General features: G+C 49.0%; 3 protein-coding genes across 3 annotated transcripts; 2 read left to right on the top strand and 1 right to left on the bottom strand.

Annotated features, from left to right (window-relative positions):
- Window positions 1-936: 936 nt before the first annotated feature.
- Window positions 937-2,888, top strand: LOC123399229 (senescence/dehydration-associated protein At3g51250-like). The gene is made up of 4 exons (XM_045093656.1): window positions 937-1,826; window positions 2,135-2,301; window positions 2,462-2,546; window positions 2,630-2,888. The coding sequence occupies exons 1-4, from the start codon at window positions 952-954 to the stop codon at window positions 2,799-2,801; spliced, it is 1,299 nt and encodes a 432-aa protein (XP_044949591.1). The 5' UTR covers window positions 937-951; the 3' UTR covers window positions 2,802-2,888.
- A 1,403-nt stretch (window positions 2,889-4,291) lies between these two features.
- Window positions 4,292-5,567, top strand: LOC123399230. Its single transcript, XM_045093657.1, has 3 exons — window positions 4,292-4,646; window positions 4,766-4,890; window positions 4,982-5,567. The coding sequence occupies exons 1-3, from the start codon at window positions 4,541-4,543 to the stop codon at window positions 5,321-5,323; spliced, it is 573 nt and encodes a 190-aa protein (XP_044949592.1). The 5' UTR covers window positions 4,292-4,540; the 3' UTR covers window positions 5,324-5,567.
- A 3,411-nt stretch (window positions 5,568-8,978) lies between these two features.
- Window positions 8,979-11,515, bottom strand: LOC123395666 (subtilisin-like protease SBT1.7). Its single transcript, XM_045090688.1, has one exon. The coding sequence runs from the start codon at window positions 11,498-11,500 to the stop codon at window positions 9,179-9,181; it is 2,322 nt and encodes a 773-aa protein (XP_044946623.1). The 5' UTR covers window positions 11,501-11,515; the 3' UTR covers window positions 8,979-9,178.
- Between the last annotated feature and the right edge of the window lie 6,815 nt (window positions 11,516-18,330).

The following is an 18,330-nucleotide window of genomic DNA, read 5'->3' as shown; positions in this document are numbered from 1 at the left end:
GTGCTTCGGTTTTTTATTGATGTTCATAGCTAGGATCATTGCAAGATCCTCCTCCTCTTCCATATCAAATTCTTCTTCGGAAGAATCATATGAGGAACTCAGCTATAATATTTAATTTAAACTAAGCTATAAAAACTACAAACAACATGCATCAAATTCATGTAAAAATGTGTAGTTGAATCCAATACGTACCTTGCGGACGTTTTGTCGAACACCTTGCGGGCGTCGAGCGGCAGTGGGCGGTCGGACGCTGTTCGTCGGACGACTGCCGTGCGTGAGGGGCGGCGGTGACTAGGGAGAGACGGAGGAAGCAGCAGCGGTGCAGGGGATAGGTCGGGGAAGCGCCGAAAGAAATGGGGTGGCGCGGGCGGTGGCGGCGCCGCGGCTGGATGGAGTAGGTGGAGTTGCGAGCGGGCGCTCGAGTATGCAGCGCGCGGGAGCGGGCGTAGCAAATAAACGGCGTGCGATGGCGTTTTCGCTCGCGCTGAACTGGTTATGTCGCGCGCGCGGTTTTGCGCCTTCGCTGGAGCGCCCGGAGCGGTAGCGCGCACAAAAAAGACTAATTTTTCAACGCGACATTTGTTTAGCGGGTCTGTTCGAGATGCTCTAAAACTACTCACAGTAGAGAGTAACATAGAGTAGTAACATACATATGTTACTAATCTAAGTTACCACCTTCTTAGTGGATAATAACATAGAGGTAGTAACATTGAGCCTTTCATTTATTAGTCTATAGACTCATCTTATCTCGGTATCCGCTATGTTAATACTAATATGAATAACATGCTAAGTTATTCAAATTTTTTTCTCTTCTCATTTATTACTGTCATATCATATTTTTTTACTTAGTGGCACCTATGTTACTCCCGGATAGTCTAAAGTTAGTTCAAAACCGTAAATTTGACCCCGTCTGCTACATCGCTTTTTGGGGTGAAGCTGTCGGCCAAAGTCATGCTTCACAGTTCCCACTCACGACACAACTCCATTCTCCTCAAAATAAAACACACACAACTTGATCCCCAGTTCGTCCACCAGCGGCAGCAGGACGGGCATCGCTGGTCTGCCGCCTCGAGGAGCCCCGCGGCCATGGGCCCCAAGGATCCTTCGCCGGCACCGAGGTCGGGAACGATCGCCGTTGCTGAGAACCACGGGCGTAGCGCCGTACGGGATGCTGCGGCTGAACCACCACGGGTCGAGATCCCGTTGTCCCCCGGCGCGCCGGCGCCCTCGGAGGACGTGCTCCTCCGCCTCCCCCGCGCGCAGCTCCACCTCATCGATCGCAGGCGCAGCCTCCCGCTCGCCGCCGGCGACCTCTCCCTGCTCCGCATCCGCGCCGGCGGCACCTCCCTCGCCGCCATCGCGCGGCTCGGCCCCATCCACTGGCCGCTCGCCCGCGACGTCGCCGCCGTCAAGCTCGACCCCTGCCACTACTCCTTCTCCCTCACCGTCCCCGCCTCCCCCGACACCCCGCTCCACTACGGCCTCACGCTCTCCGACCCCGACTCGCGCCTCGACGGCGTCCTCGCCACCTACACAAGGTTCTCAGCCCATTCCGTTGTCGGCGACGAGGGGCTCGCCGACAGGGTGCGCGGCGAGGTGGAGGGGGCCGCGTACTGGACGGCCGTGGCGCCGAACGTCGAGGAGTACGGTGGCCCCGTGGCGAAGGCGATCGCGGTGGGTACCGACAACCTGGCCAAGGGGGTACTGTGGTGCGGCGAGATGACGGTGGAGAGGCTCCGGTGGGGAAACGAGGTGCTCAGGAAGAGGATCCAGCCCGGTGACGCTGAGGCCGAGGTCAGCCCGGAGATGCTCAAACGGATCAAAATGTAAGTATTACACTTTGCTTCTCACTTGTTCATATCAAATGTGTTCTTAATTTGCAGTAATGCAATCTTATCCAGTAAGATTTGTGATGCATAATGAGCAAATGCTTCAGGTTTTGGGAGCATCACAGATTCACAGTTTGTACTCCCTCCAATCCAAATTAAAGAACCTTATGATTGACAAGGATAATCTATGCAAATTAGTCTAGTAATCCTTGGGCTTAATTACACGATTCGGACAAGACATAATTTCAGACAAATATCTCTGTTGCTGCCAGTCAGAAAGAATCAGTACGTGTGGTTTCTGGCAGGGTTAAGAAGGTGACGAAAATGTCCGAGAAAGTGGCTGCTGGAATACTATCTGGAGTCGTGAAGGTTACTGGCTATTTTACAGGTTCATTAGCTAACTCACAAGCTGGCAAGAAGTTTTTCAACCTATTGCCTGGAGAGATTGTTCTTGCTTCGCTTGATGGGTTTGGTATGTCATCGTTTTTCTTAAAATAGAATGTGACCCATGTTAATACGTATTTGCGCGGCGTGAATCGTGAAAATGATGCCAAACTTAAGTATACCATGAAACAAGATCAATATACCACACGGACACATCACGCTTATCTACCATTTACTGGTGCCACCAGGCAGGATTTGCGACACCATAGAAGAGGTCGGGAAGGATGTGCTTTCAACATCGTCCACCGTGACGGTTGGTCTTGTGTCTCACAAGTATGTCTTGTTCTGCCATACATCTGTTGGTCTTGGACCAGGATTCGGAGCATTTTCGCTCATACGGTGCTTCTTCTATTCAGGTACGGGGAGAAAGCCGCTGCTGCGACGAATGAAGGGCTCGATGCAGCCGGGCACGCCCTAGGGACGGCGTGGGCTGTGTTCAAGATCGGCCAGGCCATCAACCCAAAGAGACTCCTGAAACCCAGGTCGCTTGCCAAATCCACCGTCCGGTCTCTCTTGTCGAAAATGTAGCCACAACACCCCTGCCCCCTTGAATGGTGGGAAACGAATCTGGGTTATTATTACATACGTAAAGTATTTAAATACTGTGTTGGTTGACCACTTAAGTGAGAAGTTGAAGAAAAACCAAAACAAAATGTTAAACTCGAATAAACAACTTGCAAACTGAGCTTTTGGAAGAATTTTGGTTAAAGTTTAGGTATGTAGCGAGTCTTCTGGGTTTTTTTTCCCTATGTTGATTTAACACGTAGTACTCCCACCATCCCAAAATAGACACTTATTTTGGGACCGAGGGAGTGGTTCATAAGACATGACAAATAGTACATTTTTTTACGAAAAAGAATTTCTCTCCGCTTTGTATCACAAAGCAACCAGCCGAAACATCCATCAATAGATTTTGGGATTGAAACAACACATTTACGTCCAAAAAAAATGAAAAAAATACAAAATAAAACACATGCCGACATCAACGGATGAACAAAAACGAAAAAGCCTCGTGACCGCCGCGCCCACCAAGGATCTCCCACCAAGCTCCATGACTTCAAAACGCCGGCACCAATCAACACCTTCAAGAAGGGTTGTGACGATGACGACGCTGCTGTCAAGGGTTTCCCCCGATACGCGACGAGGCGCGAGGAAGGGTAGCCCCTGATGCCCTCCAGAAAGGTTCGGCGACACCCAAAGGCGCGATCGCGTCGGTGTCGGCCGGGCCGAGAGGGCTTCTCCGGATCCCAATCTGCACCTAGGCGCTCCGGAGCCTGCCATCAAACCGACCTTCACCCTGCGCCAAGACGGTCTTGAAGCACGGCACCGCAAGGTGAGGCCTGCACAACGACGAAAAGGAGCCGGGTCTAGAAACAGCAGCACCGTCGGCACACGGGAGGGCTCAACCTCCATCGTCAACGACAGTAGCCGACCGGACGCAATAGCACGAGCATACCAGCCCCGTGGGCCTACAGGCCCGGCCGGGACCTCCAGCCCATAAAACTCCCGCCATTGTGCTGTAGTAGGCATGCCATCGACGACGCCCGCCCCCTGTCCAAGCTGCTGCTCCTCACCACACAGAAGACATCGCAGCCGCGCCGGGTGCCAGCCCGCTAGGACCCAAATGGGGCCCGTAGGGCCCAGATCTGGGCCGGGGACGCGCCACCGGTTGCCCCGCGCCATCACGCCGCCCTGCCGTCAAGGAGCAGCGCCGCCACCTCATCCGTCGTCAGCCACCACTGCCGGGTCGCCGGACCGCTGTCAAGCCGAGCAGCACCGCCGCCGCCCCTGCCCATGAAAGGGGAAACGCGCGGGCAGGGAAAGGAGATCCCACCGCCGCCGACACCACACGGGCCAGGGCCGGGGACACCCGTCGGCGATGGTGAGAGGGCGAGGAGGAAGGAGGGGGCGACGAGGAAGGAGCTCGGGCCGCCCCGGCCGCCTCTCGGGGAGGCGGCGCTAGGGCGGGATCTGGAGAGGGGAGGGGGCCGTGATAAATAGTACATTAGTCGCATGCAAAAGAAATTACATCCTCTTCACATTGACAAGCGTACCAAGTTTGTTCATTTCCTACCGTTGTCTCACCCGTATACAGCTTTCAAAATGGCTTTGCTGTACATGACAAACATCTATAAAGGGCATGGGTTCCGTGGAGCAATCGTGTCTGATTGCAACGTACCCAGTCTTTACCATCCACTTCTCGTAGGAATTGTTCAAATATGCTGGTATGGAGCTGCGCCTGAGTACTGCCAAGCACCCGTAGACGGATGGACAAACCGAACGAGTCAATCAATGCCTCGAGACCTATCTCAGGTGGTTCACTCAATCCTGCCCCAAGAGCTGGAGTTTTTGGATCCCACTATCTCAATTTTGGTACAATTCATCTCACCACTCCACCATTGGTATGATGCATTTCAAAGCAATGTATGGCCATGAGCCTCGTCGCTGGGGTATCACTTCTCTCAGCACCTGTTATGTTCCTTCTCTCCAAGCTTGGTTGCACGAACGAGGGGTGATCCAAGACCTCCTGCAACAACATCTGAACAGAGCTAACGAACACATCAAAGCTCAGGCTGCCAAACATCGGTCACCATGGACCTTCTCTGTTGGCGGCGAGGTATTGTTAAAACTGCAGCCTTACATTCAATCTTCCGTGGCAACCAGAGCCAGCCACAAGCTGACATTTCATTTTTTTCGGGCCCTTCAAGATCATCAGCAAGGTCAACGATGTGGCATTCAAGCTAGACCTACCTCATCAAGCTCAAGTGCATCCGGTCTTCCACGTCTCCGAGTTGAGACGCTATGTGAAACTGGGTACACCCATTTCTTCTGCACTTTCTGTGCATTCTCACATTCCTGCGGTACTAGTGAAGGTTCTCCAATCCAGATGGCGTAAGAAACACGGTGCAATGGTGGAGCAGGTTCGCGTCCGTTGGTCCAATGAGGCTTCCATGGACGAGACATGGGAGGATAAGATCGACCTTCAGGCACGGTTCCCCTCAAACACTTCTGTTGAGAAGTTATATTTAGTTGAAAAAATAATTATTTGAAAGAAAAATTTAAAAGAATTAAAGAAGAGGAGATGAAATTGAAGTTGTATGTTGTCGATGCCGTCGATGATGACAAGATTAAGGTGGATGCAATGCGCTTGAAGATTGCAAAGATTAAAAAAATATCATTAATAAAAAGGCTTGGTATCATTATGTTGTTTGATCAATTATTACCTTACTTGTGATTTTGATCGCATTTGTTGTTGCATTTAAATGCTTTAAATAGTTGTATATGTTTTATGAGAAGTATGTATGAATTTTATGTATATATTTTTGCAGTAATAACATTTGATCACTACTCTAGTTTGGTTTTAATGTGATGAACTTGTATTAATTTGGTTGTTAATTCGGTCACATCGATGTTGTGTAATGAAGATGATCCGGCAATGGATATACGATGACCGACACTCTCCCGGGTTCATTAATGACCTGTATAATTTTATGTGTGTGGTTAAGGCAAACAAGCAAAATGGTTTTATGTGTTTTTCATGTGGTGTTTGTAAGAATAATAAAGATTACTCTACCTCAAAAATCCTCCACAACCACCCGCAAGAGATTAGTGATGTGCGCACAGACTGCCTCGAGCCATGGATGGTGTGCGACGACTTCAACTTAATACTCTGTGACGAGGACAAGAGCAGGGGCAACCTGAACAGACGCATGATGGACAGATTCCACTGCCTCGTCAATGACCTCGCATTGAAGGAAATATACCTCAAAGGACGATGCTTCACGTGGTCAAACGATCAATCTCCACCCATCTGCCATATTTTAAAAGAATTTTATCATTGCCGCGAGTTCCTATTTCATGAAAATTCAACTTGAGCCCTATTCCGGAGCTTTGTCGGAGGGGGGAAGCCATTGCCGGAACCATCTACATGAACCTGCCGCCTCCATGATAATTTGTGAGAAGTTCCATTAGGACCTTAGGGTCCATAATAGTATCTAGATGATTCTCTCTCTTTTTTGATCTTCAATACCATGTTCGCGTGAGCTTCTTACATGAGCGAGATCAATTCAATGTAATCGGTGGTGTATTTGTTGGGACATGGTGAACTGTCATTTTATAATCCGATTGTTTAATGCAATGAACTGAATCTTTTGAGGTTTCATTTGCTATGTAATTAGATAGCTTTGTGTCCTCTCTAATCTATCTATCTTCTTTGACCAAGTTCGATGGATTTTTTCTTCAAAGGAGTGGTGTTTTGTAGTGGGTTTAATCTTGCGATGTTCTAAACCAATCACAATAAGGGTCAATACATACATTTTATTGTTGCCATTAAGGGTAAAACTATGGGGTTTTGTCATATTAATTGGCTTCTTAATGTCTACATTATGTCATATTCCTTATTATGATATTTGTTTCTTGCAAACTTAATACCTTGAGATACATGTTGGGTAGCAGTTCCAGGATACAGTATTAGTAGTAGATGCAGTTCGATTAATGATCTATTTATCATGGAAATAATGCCTATATGAGATTATGCCATGAATGACCATAGTCATCAACATCGCAATCCGGTCAATTGCTAAAATGTAACTTGTTTACCATAGCATTCGCCTATTTCTGAGAGAGATGTCATTATTGAACCTATGATCCCTTGAGTCTATTTTCCATTACTGAATTCTTCTACACAATTGCTACCTACTTGCCATTTTCACCTTGCTACTATCTATCTTTATCACTTGTGTTTTACCTTGTAACTAGCAAGACAATGGGCTTGACACCCCTATTGCCGTGTTATGGACAAGCTTGTTTGTGCCATGTGTGTAGATGTTGTTTTGTTGTCTAGCTTGGAAGCTCCTACTGAATTGATAACGTTAGTTCTTTAACTAAGGAAAATATTTGTTGCTTCACCCTTCTCTTGGAGGAATCTCAACAACTCCTATGAAAGTAAGCAATTATCTTGTCACGCTTGCCCCACTGTGAAACTGGAAAATCTCTAACATTAGGCCTCTCTCGAAAGACATCCCTTTCATCCTCTTCATCATCATACTCTTCATCTGCATCGCCCTCAGCCTCAGAGTGAACATCATCACTCTCCACATCAGATGCATCTATCATCAGAGCTTTGGTGGCAGCTCGACAAACGCGACTTGCTGACTGTGTTGCCTCTAATCCCTGACTTAGCCCCTCTGATGACTGAAGGCGGTGGCTCATGGTAAACTAAGCAGAATCACGGGGGCCCTTTAGCTTTATTGTGACGCGCAACCCAAAGTACACATGTGGAGTGTGAGAGAGATAGACAATAAAAGTCGGAGGGAAACTTTTGAAACATGGGTATATGTACACCCTATATGCAAAAAAAGCAACTCAACAAAAAGTCCAAAAACTCTAAAAATATTTTTAAAATAAACTTGACCTTTCATTATACTTGTAAGAAAAATTCCACAAAAAGAAAACTACACTTTGACTTCTTTTCAAAAAGACATTTTTTTGATCAAAATAGTGTAAATAGTGACCTATAGTATCAAATATTTTTTTCTCCTTTTTATCCAAAAGTTAATGTTGACTTTTTTTCTTGAAAATTTATATAATAGTGTAAAATAGAGTCAAGTTTAATCTAAAAATACTTTAAAACAATTTTATTTTTTAATTAATTATTATAAAAAAGTTCCTCATATAGGATGGGTATACAACGAGAAACCAAAGTACATTTTTAATAAAAGTCTCGAAAGTCATGGAAGACGGCAAAACAGATAAAGAAATTGAGTACCGACCTCTCTACACACACGGGACCCGTCCAGACCATGATACATGTTTATTAATATTTCCTCCTGAAGTGCTATATATGCCTTATACTTCTTCCGTCCGAAAACTTGTCCTAAAAATGAATATAATGAATGTATCTACAACTAAAATAAGTCTAGATTCATTCATTTCTAAGACAATTATTTTTGGACGGAGGGAGTATGCTGTTTTTCAATCCCAATTTTCTTTTGAAATTTGGGACCGACTATATGTAAGTTGTCAGAAATTTTATTTTAGGTAAGTCGATTTCTATGTCATTATATTGAAGATTCAACGGTAGTTCTTCTTTCTTCTTTCTCCTTCCACCGTTAATTCTAGTACAAAATAGTCTTAGCAAATTCAGTCAAATTACATATAGCTATTATGTTGGGATTGTTTCTGTAACTGAAGTGTCAAGAAGGTTGTTTCATTTACTGTAAGTGAAATGGAAAGGGGCGCATGCTCTGTTGATGTAACGACGCAATGGTTTATGTAACTGAAAAAAAGAAGGGACCTCGGGGCCATGCTGCCTCCTGCGAAGACGATTCAACCTATGGTCTGTCTGGTGCTGGTGCACAGGTCATCAACAAGTTTGGAGGTACTCTGATGATTCATCCATGATCAATCTCAGATACTCCCTCCGTTCCTAAATACTCATATAAGTCTTTTAAGCGATTGAATGTATGTTTTAAAATATGTCTATATACATTCGTATGTCGTCTAATAGTGAAAACCTCTAAAAATACTTATATGTAGGAACAGAGGAAGGACGTACCTACCCACATAAACGCGCATCGCCAAGAAAATATGCATGTTTGGCCACTAAGCCACGCAAACGTTAAGCACGTAGGTATACAGATGCAGATTGAAACGATGATTCCAACAAGTTGGACGACGATGGTTCAGACACAATATTAGATGCAATTGAACAGTAGAAGAAGCATTTTTTTTCCGATGGTTATTCCCTTCTCCTTATCACAAGTTCGCAAACAATCAAATGCTGGTTCTTCTTCTTCATGACGGATCAACTCACACAACATTACTCTCTCCCAGAGCTAGGCAATCAGAGTATCAGACTCACTCTTATATTCTACTGCCACGTACTCCGGCCGGCTTACATGGCATCAGTTGTCCCACTTGAAGGCGACGGGGCTCCTGACCCGGTGCTCCCTGTTCTCCCACGCGATGTGGCCGAAGTCCCATGTGCCGGCCGGCCGCACCTTCGCTCCGGCCATGGCCCTGAACTCCACGGTGTAGCTCATCTTCTCCTTGGGCCGCTTCAGCTCCAGAGTCGCTGGCGTAACGGTCACCTTCACATCGTCCGGCGCGGCGACCGTCACATTGTAACTCTCAGGCCGCGCCAACACCTTGGTCACCGTCCGCGTCACCGTGCGGACGCTGGTGCGGCCGTCGAACACCACCACGAACGACGGGTAGTTGAGGTTGGCCACGCCGCCGGGGATCGTCCTCTCGCACTTCGTCAGCTCCGGGACGAACTGCCGCATCTGCTCCACCGTGTAGTTGAGGGTGCAGAGGAAGTCGACGTAGTCCTGCGTGCCGGCGTCGTACACCAGGCCTGGGTCCATGGCGAGCCGCGGGAGCACGAGCCCGGCCCCGGCCGTCAGCGGCGTCGCGCCCATGTTGGCGGCGCCGACGGCACTGCCGCTGTCCACGATGTCCCTGCCGTCCTTGTCGAGCGGGCCGGCGGTCGTCATCAGCACCGAACGGATCATGGCCGGCGTCCAGCCGCCGTGCCGTTTCTTGATCAGGGCCGCCGCGCCGGCGACGTGCGGGCACGCCATGGACGTCCCCGATATGATGTTGTACTCCACTCTCCGCGGGTCCTTGTCGGAGCGAGATGGCGAGGCGGCACCTGACCAGGCGGCGAGGATGTTCACTCCCGGCGCGATGACGTCCGGTTTCAGGATCTCGGGGGCAATCGGGTTGGGCCCCCGCGAGGAGAAGCCCGCCACCATCGGCGCCCGGTTCTCGCCGGTGACCGTGTCGCAGGTGAAGGCGAAGGACGCCACCGGGTACGCTACGGCCGTCATGTAATCGTCCAGCTTCTTGGCGCCGGTGGAGCTGAGCAGGAGACCGGGAAGGTTGAAGGGTTGGGCCATTACCGAGTCCCAGAACCGTTCCGTACCATCGGCGGAAACCATCCCGGCTCCGCCGGCTCTCTGCACGTAAAAGCCGGCCGAAGCTCCTGCACCATCGGAGCACACCACGACCTTGCCCATGACCTTGTCGGGCGTCAGGTCATCGCTGCCGCAGGAGCTGCCCACTAGCGGGACCATGCCCGCGCCCTGGGAGAACGGGATGTTGTACAGGGACTGCCCGGCGAGCACCACCCCGTTGCCGAGCCAGAGTGTCGCCGGGAACACCCGGTCCGTGGTGGCCGCGCCGACGGTGGTCATCCACGGGGCCACGTTGGATATGACTGACGCTTCCGGGCCTTGGTTGCCGCCCGCCAGGACGACGAAGACGCCTCTGCGCTCAGCGCCGAACGTGGCGACGGCGAGGAGGTCGTCGTAGAAGGGTTCCGGACGGCTTGCGAGGGACATGGAGATGAGGTCCACGCCGTCGCTCACCGCGGCGTCGATCGCGGCGACAACGTCCGAGGTAAGGCATCCTCGGTTGCACGCCTTGTACATGGCGATCCTTGCCATGCGGGCCACGCCGCTCGCTCTGCCGCCCGCGAACTTGAAGAGATCGGCCGAGGAGACCTCGGAGCCTGCCGCCGTTGACGCCACGTGCGTTCCGTGCCCCACGATGTCCCTCGGGCTCGAAAAGGCGACGAAGGACTTGGCGCCGACGAGCTTGTTGTTGCACAAGCTGGCGTTGAACCCCGGGGCGTCCACGCACTTGCCCCTCCAGGTGGACCTGACGGGGCTGAGCCCGGCGTCGTTGAAGCTAGCGCGCTCCGGCCAGATGCCGGTGTCGACGAAGCCGATGATGACGCCGTCGCCGAACTCCGCGTCTGGCCACGCGCCGAAGTCGTCGTGGAGGCCCATGAACCACGGCGACCTTGTGGTCTGGGTGTGGTACACCCTGTCCTTGTACACGCGGGACACGCCGGGGACGGTCGCCATGCGCTGGGCCTCGCCGTCCGTGAGACGAACCGCAAAACCGTGCATGACGGTGCTGTAGGTGTGGCGGATGCGGTTGGAGTTCTTGCCCACCATGGACGCGTACCAGCGCTCGAGGGTGTCGAACTTGGACGGCTTGGCGAGGTGGTTGGTGAGGACGACGTAGGTGCTCGAGCTGGAAGGATGAGGCTGCTTGTGCTCCTCGGCAATGGCGTCCTTGGGCTGCGGGGTGACGGAGGAGTGTGTGGACTGGACAAGGAGGAGAACTAGGAGTGAGCAGCGCAAGAGGATGGAGGTCATGGAAGCCATTGCTGAACTGTGAGTCGGTGAGGTTGCGGCTGTGGTGGAGGAATGCATGAGAAGAGTGGTGGGTTTTATAGGAGAGTGTGACACAAGCATGCGTGTTCAGATCAGCAGGAAAATGCATCGTCAAGATCAATTATGTGCACCATACACCTGCTAGGCTCATCAAATTCCTATCTTATGGCTCCTTTGATTCAAAAATATATATAATTTTTTGAAGGATTGAAATTCTTTGGAATTTTTCCTTTGCTTGTGATTTGATTTGCATTTCATCTAGACTACTTTTTCCTAACTATAAATATTTAAATACAGAGGGAGTAGGATTTAATTCTACAGGACTTTTTCTCATGAATTTTTTTTACTACATTTTTATAGAAAATTTAACATCCAAATCAACCTATTCTTTTGTTTTTTTTTCTGTGACATTAAACACTCTTTGTAGGATTCAAGTGGGCATATGCCACTTTAATCTTATACTTTTTCTATTTCCACAGTTTTAAAATCATGTGAATCAAAGAGGCCCTTAATTTGAAGCTTGCGTTGCCATGTTTAGCCGTAAATATATCATCATGCATGGTGGATTGGTGCCTCAGCTACAGCTATTGGACGGTACTAGGTGTGGCTTTCTTCCAGACTAATCCTTAGCTAGTGGAAGCTAAATGCAGCGTCGAAACAAAAATTATTGAGCTTTGTTTTGCCGTGGAACAACTCTTGATTGGTTTTGTGTACCAAGTATTCGTGATGAACAGCTTTCCAAACCAAACAAGGAAAGATTGAAACGGCCTCCACTGTGACCTTTTGTCTGTTCCTGAAAGTTCAACATGCCTTGTCTCCATCGATTTAAATACACGGAGCATGCAAGAGCACATGCTTTCGGTTAACATTCTAGCTTTGTACACCGAGGGATGAAACCAACTGCCTACATAGCATATGCTGGCAGGCAAGGCTGTTTTATTTATTTATTTATTTGAATTCCAGCAGGAGAGCTGCTGGTTTTCATTGATTAGAAGGGTGATCAACTTTACCGGAGAGTTTTACAGGATAAACAGACGTGGCGTGAGTATGGGCAGTGGCTAAACCAGTAATGCTACACATATATAGATTTATCCGGGATTTATACATAGATGAATTTTAATTGAAGATTAAGGAAATGAGGGCCTCATCTTTTTAAAAATTAGGAGGGGGAGATTAGTCAGAAAAAGAGAATCATAGTCAACGTGTAACCGTGAGTAACTTTTTATATGTTTAACATTTTTGATCGCTAAACAGGTGGAGCGGGGTCTTCAAGTTTTGACTCGAGAGTGCGCAAAAGTAGTCGTTCAGAATGCCATGCCTCGTTAACCTGTCCGCCGTGGACAGTCGTCGATATAGCAGCAGCCATATGAACAATTTGTACCATGGTGGTGCCTTCGCCTCCCGTGCCAATCGAAGGGGAAGAGCGTCCGGTCGGCAGAGTGGCGCATGTACGCGTCCGAAGCGGAGTAATGCCCCGATGTCGTCCGTCATTTGAACTCGCCTCGCATCCCAACGGTGGTCACCACGTCCAAGGTCCTAGAGCGTAAGGCAACGATGTCGCCGAGCAGGGGAGTGGTCACCCAGCCCTGAAGGTCGTGGAGCCAAGCCCCATTACAAAGTGTCTCCTGCAAGCTGCGGTTCTATCGGCGAGAGAGCGCGTGGAGCTGAGGCCATAACTGTCCAGGAGGAGGTAGGTCACCCCATGTATCATTCCAAAAGGAGATGACAACACCATCTCCCACCGTTGTTGTGGTCGAGTTGGCATAGAATGGTATTTTGTCAGCATACCTGCAGGGAGGGACCCAGAGGGCAGCGACGGCCCAACTCCAACGTCCGCGGACTGAACTGGGCCCAGGGAAGGTCCACGCGCCACCTACTTATGCAGCCGCGCTCGTGAAGGGGATCATCCAGTGGATCAGGCAGCCGGCAGCTTGGCTTTTCCCCTTTCTTCCGCCCGCACGAACCCTAACCATATTTTCGATCTCATGTATCTCTACGTGTAATAGAGAGCTCCAGACATTCCTACTCTACATACCATCTATACTAGTCGCCACCTAATACCTGGTATCAGAGACCAAACCTTCACCACCTCCTAGTCATCCTCGATCGTCTCGTCGAGACACGACAGGTGCGGCAGGCGGTCCCAACTCGCCGCCATGGTTCCGTCGATCGAAGCGTTCTGGAGCGGTTGGATACCACGCTCAAGGCCCAATCCAAGACCGTCGCTGAAATCCAGGCTTCGACGACGAAAATCAACGAGCTCATCAACTGGCATCCCGATCTGGAGAGGCGTATCACCGATCTGGCGACGCCGTGGCGGTGCTCCAAGCGGCGCAACCTTTGCTCCACAAGGTCGGCGGGGAGAATCAGGCATCTACTTCCAGCTATGCCCCACCAGCGATGATCGGCACCCACATCGGGCCCGGATCTGGCGCGGTCGACACTCCTCATGAGCCACAGGGCCACGACATCAGCAACTCTCCCCGGGGACCCACGACGATGTCGTTTCTGGCACTACCACCGTCCCCGACCATGGGTCAGTACACATCTCTCATCACTACTGCACCGAGCATGTCCCCGTTTGCCCACGCGAGTCAGTTCTAGTCGGGACTGGGTCAATCTCACCCCTCTATCACATTCCCATAGTTCACGGGCGGCAACCCGAACTTGTGGAAGACTCTGTGTGAATAATATTTCCAGATGTTCGGCGTTGCCACATCCTTTTGGGTTCCTATGGCCGCTGTGAACTTTTCAGGATCGACCTCGGTCTGGTTACAATCGATTCATAAATGTCTTGCTGATTTCGATTGGGAATCTTTCACGTCATTTCTGTGCACTCGTATTGGGCGAGATCGACACCAAACGCTAATCACGCAGTTCTACACTATCCGTCAAACGTCCACAATAGCAAATTACATTGAGCAGTTTGAATTAATTATCAATCATTTGACATCGTATTCAGACTTTATTCACCCATTCTATTTTCTAACCCGTTTTGCCGAGGGACTCCGGAAGGACATCCGCATAGTGGTGCTCGTCCAGAGACCTCCTGATCTGTATACAGCATGTGCTTTGGATTTTCTCCAAGAAGAAGTGGTGAAGGGTGCGTTCAACACCTTACTACGACCTCCGAAGACAGCGCCGCGATAGGGCACGCCTCTCCCTCTCCCATCACCACCCATACGGTTGGTGCCATCTGCATCGGCAATGGATCACCGCGGCACTAACGCAGCTCGAGCGGACACATCCAAGCTCAAGACATTGCGCGACTACAGACGAGCCAGAGGGCTCTGTTTCAAGTGTGGAGAGAGGTGGGGACATGATCATGTGTGTCCCACTTCAGTGCAACTCCATGTCGTTGAAGAGCTCTTGAACATGTTCGACCTTGACAACTTCATCGACACACAAGTTCTGGCAGGCGAAGTGCGGGGCAACACGATCATTGCAATATCACTGTTAGTTGTTACGAGGGGTGTGCCAGCCAAGGCATTCCAATTGCATGCCTGGATTCAGGGGCGAGAGGTGCTTCTGTTGGTCGACTCCGGAAGCACCAACTCATTCATCAACGAGTAGCTGGCCAGTTCAATCACACGGGTTCAACCCTTACCCAATCCCAACAAAGTTAGGGTAGCAGACTAGGGTTATCTGCTCTGCTCCTTGTTCGTCCCTAGTTGCGCATGGTACTCTCAAGGACATCTCAAGGACATGAATTCTACACGGATCTGAAAGTGCTGGCCCTGGGCACCTATGACATCATACTGGGCATGGACTGGCTCGAGGAACACAGTCCTATGATGGTCGATTGGCGCGAGAAATTCATCGAAATCCACACACCAGCAGGTCCACTTCGGCTCCTTGGGCAGGAAGCAGCCTTGACTGACTGCCAAGAAATCAACAACATACAACTTCAGGGGCTTTCCAACCAAGGGGCAATTACACATATCATACACTTGTGCATGGTAGTTCGTGAGACAGAAACATCAGAAGGGATTCCACCTAGCGTTCAAGCAATTCTTGATTAATTCCCGGATATGTTTGAAGAACCAAAAGGGCTGCCACCAAGAAGCGATTGTGACCATCGCATTCTGCTCATTTCGGGAGCACAACCAGTAAATGTGAGACCATATCGTCACAAACCACACCACAAGACAGAAATTGAAGCTCAAGTGGAAGCATTGCTCCGATCAGGTGTGATCCAATGTAGCACCACTCCGTTTTGATCACCGATTATTCTGGTCAAGAAGAAGGATGGCACATGGCGTCTGTGCTCAAAGGGTCGAGATGGACCTAGAGGGGGGTGAATAGGTATAATTACAAATTTTAATTGTACTTAGCAATTTTAGGAAATATTGTGGAATATGAAAGTGAGCCTAACAATTGCAAAGATGGTAGTCGTTCTACGTGTACTAAGCAAGGCAACAAATAAGTAGATAGGTAAGCACAAGTAATACCACAAAGACAAATAACCACAAGTAGGGAGTTGGGGTTAGGGATAATCGCAACTCCGAGAGACGAGGATGTATGCTGAAGTTCACTTCCTTGAAGGAAGCAACGTCACCGTTTAGAGAGGTGGATGTTACCACGAGGGCACACCAATGCCATGAAGGCTCACCCTATTCTCTCCTTGAGACAACACCACGAAGGCGTTTCTCAACCACTAGTGGTAGACCTTGGGGTGGTCTCCAGACCCTCACAAACTTTCCGAGGGTAATCACAATGAACTATTCCTCGCCGGAGTACTCCTACCACCTAGGAGTCTCCAACCTCCAAGAGTAACAAGATGCACCCCGAAAACAAGGGGGGATCAACTTTTGCTTTGGTGAATGTGTAGACCAGGCACTCCTCCTTCACTCATTAAAAGATCAAGAGCTTTGGTTGGCTAAGGAGGGATAACTCCAAGAAATACAGGTATGAAAATGGTAGAGAGATAAATGGAGTCGTCGCCTTCTTCGTGGGGAAGAAGAAGACTATTTATAGGTGGGGATGGAATCCAGTCGTTGGGGCCAGATTATTGTCAAGTCCAGAAGTTCCGGGAATGCTGAGAGGTTCCGGACACCGGAAGTTCGGCCAAGTTCCGGCAGGTTTTGGGCTACACAAAGAGTTTGCATCCTCTGTGGAGTACCCCAGAAGCTGCCACAACGGGGACGGAAGTTTCGGCCGGCCCGGAAGTTCCGGGGACAGAAGTTCAAGCGAGGGTCCGGCAAGGTTCCATCTTACACAGAGAGATTGCACACAAGAGCCATTTCTCTAGGTAGCCCGGAAGCTTCCCGGACCTTCTGGTCCCCGGAAGTTCCATCCGTCCTGTAAGGTTTGGCCTAGGCAGAAACTGTGTATCGTCTAATTCAAACCAATTTTGCGAGATTACATGTGTATGTGGAGTTGATTCCTAGATGTTTTCATGATGCATCCCCTCTTAATAGTGCGGCTGCCCTAGGGACTCAATAAGGAAAGAAAACAATCATGGCACTCCGCCTTTTTCCTTTTTCCGAGTAGAGGGGAAGTAACCATCCATGCTTCACTTTAATTTTGACGGTGTTGTTTACACTAGAGCATGTGGTTAGAAGCACAAATGAAATTATAGATGTTAAAAACTATTAAGGGCAATGATGCACTTTCAATCTCCCCCTTTTTGACATAGATGACAATAATGTTTGAGAGGGTAGACACACAAAGTATGTATGCTATAAAGCAGTTTTGATGAAAGGAAAATAACTCCCCCACAACCCGTGCCTTATTTTAGAATTGTATTTGAATGTCAAAGACACGATTGGAAGTAGCTTCCCCTCATACTGTGCTACCCTCACAAGAAAGACACAACGACATAGAATGATCTACTAATCTTGATTTTCGTATGTGACGAGACATATATGGATATATCACTCATGATAAATGTCTCCCACAATATGATATAGGAATAAGGTTCTCACATTTGGATAGATAGTTAATGAACACACAACGATATGGTTCAAGAACGATCTAAGGTTCAAACAGTAGCAAATAAGAGAAAGGGTTCAAATAAAAATAGGCAAATGATAAAACGATGAGTCAACACCCCTATCAAGCAATCCAATATCTCCCCCTTTGTCATCAAGATGACAAAAACAAAAAAGGAAGGATGCACTACTATAACCCCTAGTTGTGGGAATCAGATGAGTCGTCGGACGACTCTCCATAAGACACTAGGCCGTGAGGGAGATGAGAATATGGTTCATCTCCAGCTTCGACATTAAACCAAGCAAACTTGGACTGGTATTTATCAAACAGAGTCACGTTAGACTCAAAACCATGAGCAAGGGTCATGCCACATGCACACATGCCATCCTTAAGGGCCTTCATGCCCTCCTTCCTAGACTTGTGCTCCTCCACTACTTCTTGTGCATATCTTGCTATAGACAGAACATGTTCTTGAGAAGCCACCAAAGTTTGTTGCTCTTCCTTGACCCGGAATCACTAGGTTCCCCACGACGATAAGCATGAGAAAGAGAGAGAGAGAGCGAAGTTCAAAGTGTTGTGAACCTCCAACATGAAGATCCTCTCCCTCATCATCATCACCCTCATTAATGACAGTCTTGCATTTCTTAACCAACAAGTTAACACTGGAGTGAACAGTCACACGCCGGCCAGCAGATGCATAATGAGCAACCTCAGCAATGAAGGCAGTGATATAGGGAGCATAAATCGCTACCTTGAGGTTCATCACAACATTGTACATTTCATGCCATATGAAGTCCATCACATCAATAGGGCCCTTATCAGAGTTGTGATAAGTGTAGTGATGGAGGTTGATGAGATGACCACGAATCTTGTTTTGTCACCCACCTTGACAACAAACACTTCGTAAAAGATCTAGTGCATGATATCATAGAAAG

Source organism: Hordeum vulgare, chromosome 5H (assembly GCF_904849725.1).
Source record: "Hordeum vulgare subsp. vulgare chromosome 5H, MorexV3_pseudomolecules_assembly, whole genome shotgun sequence".
Classification (NCBI taxonomy): domain Eukaryota; kingdom Viridiplantae; phylum Streptophyta; class Magnoliopsida; order Poales; family Poaceae; genus Hordeum; species Hordeum vulgare.
This window is presented reverse-complemented; position numbering and strand designations above follow the sequence as displayed.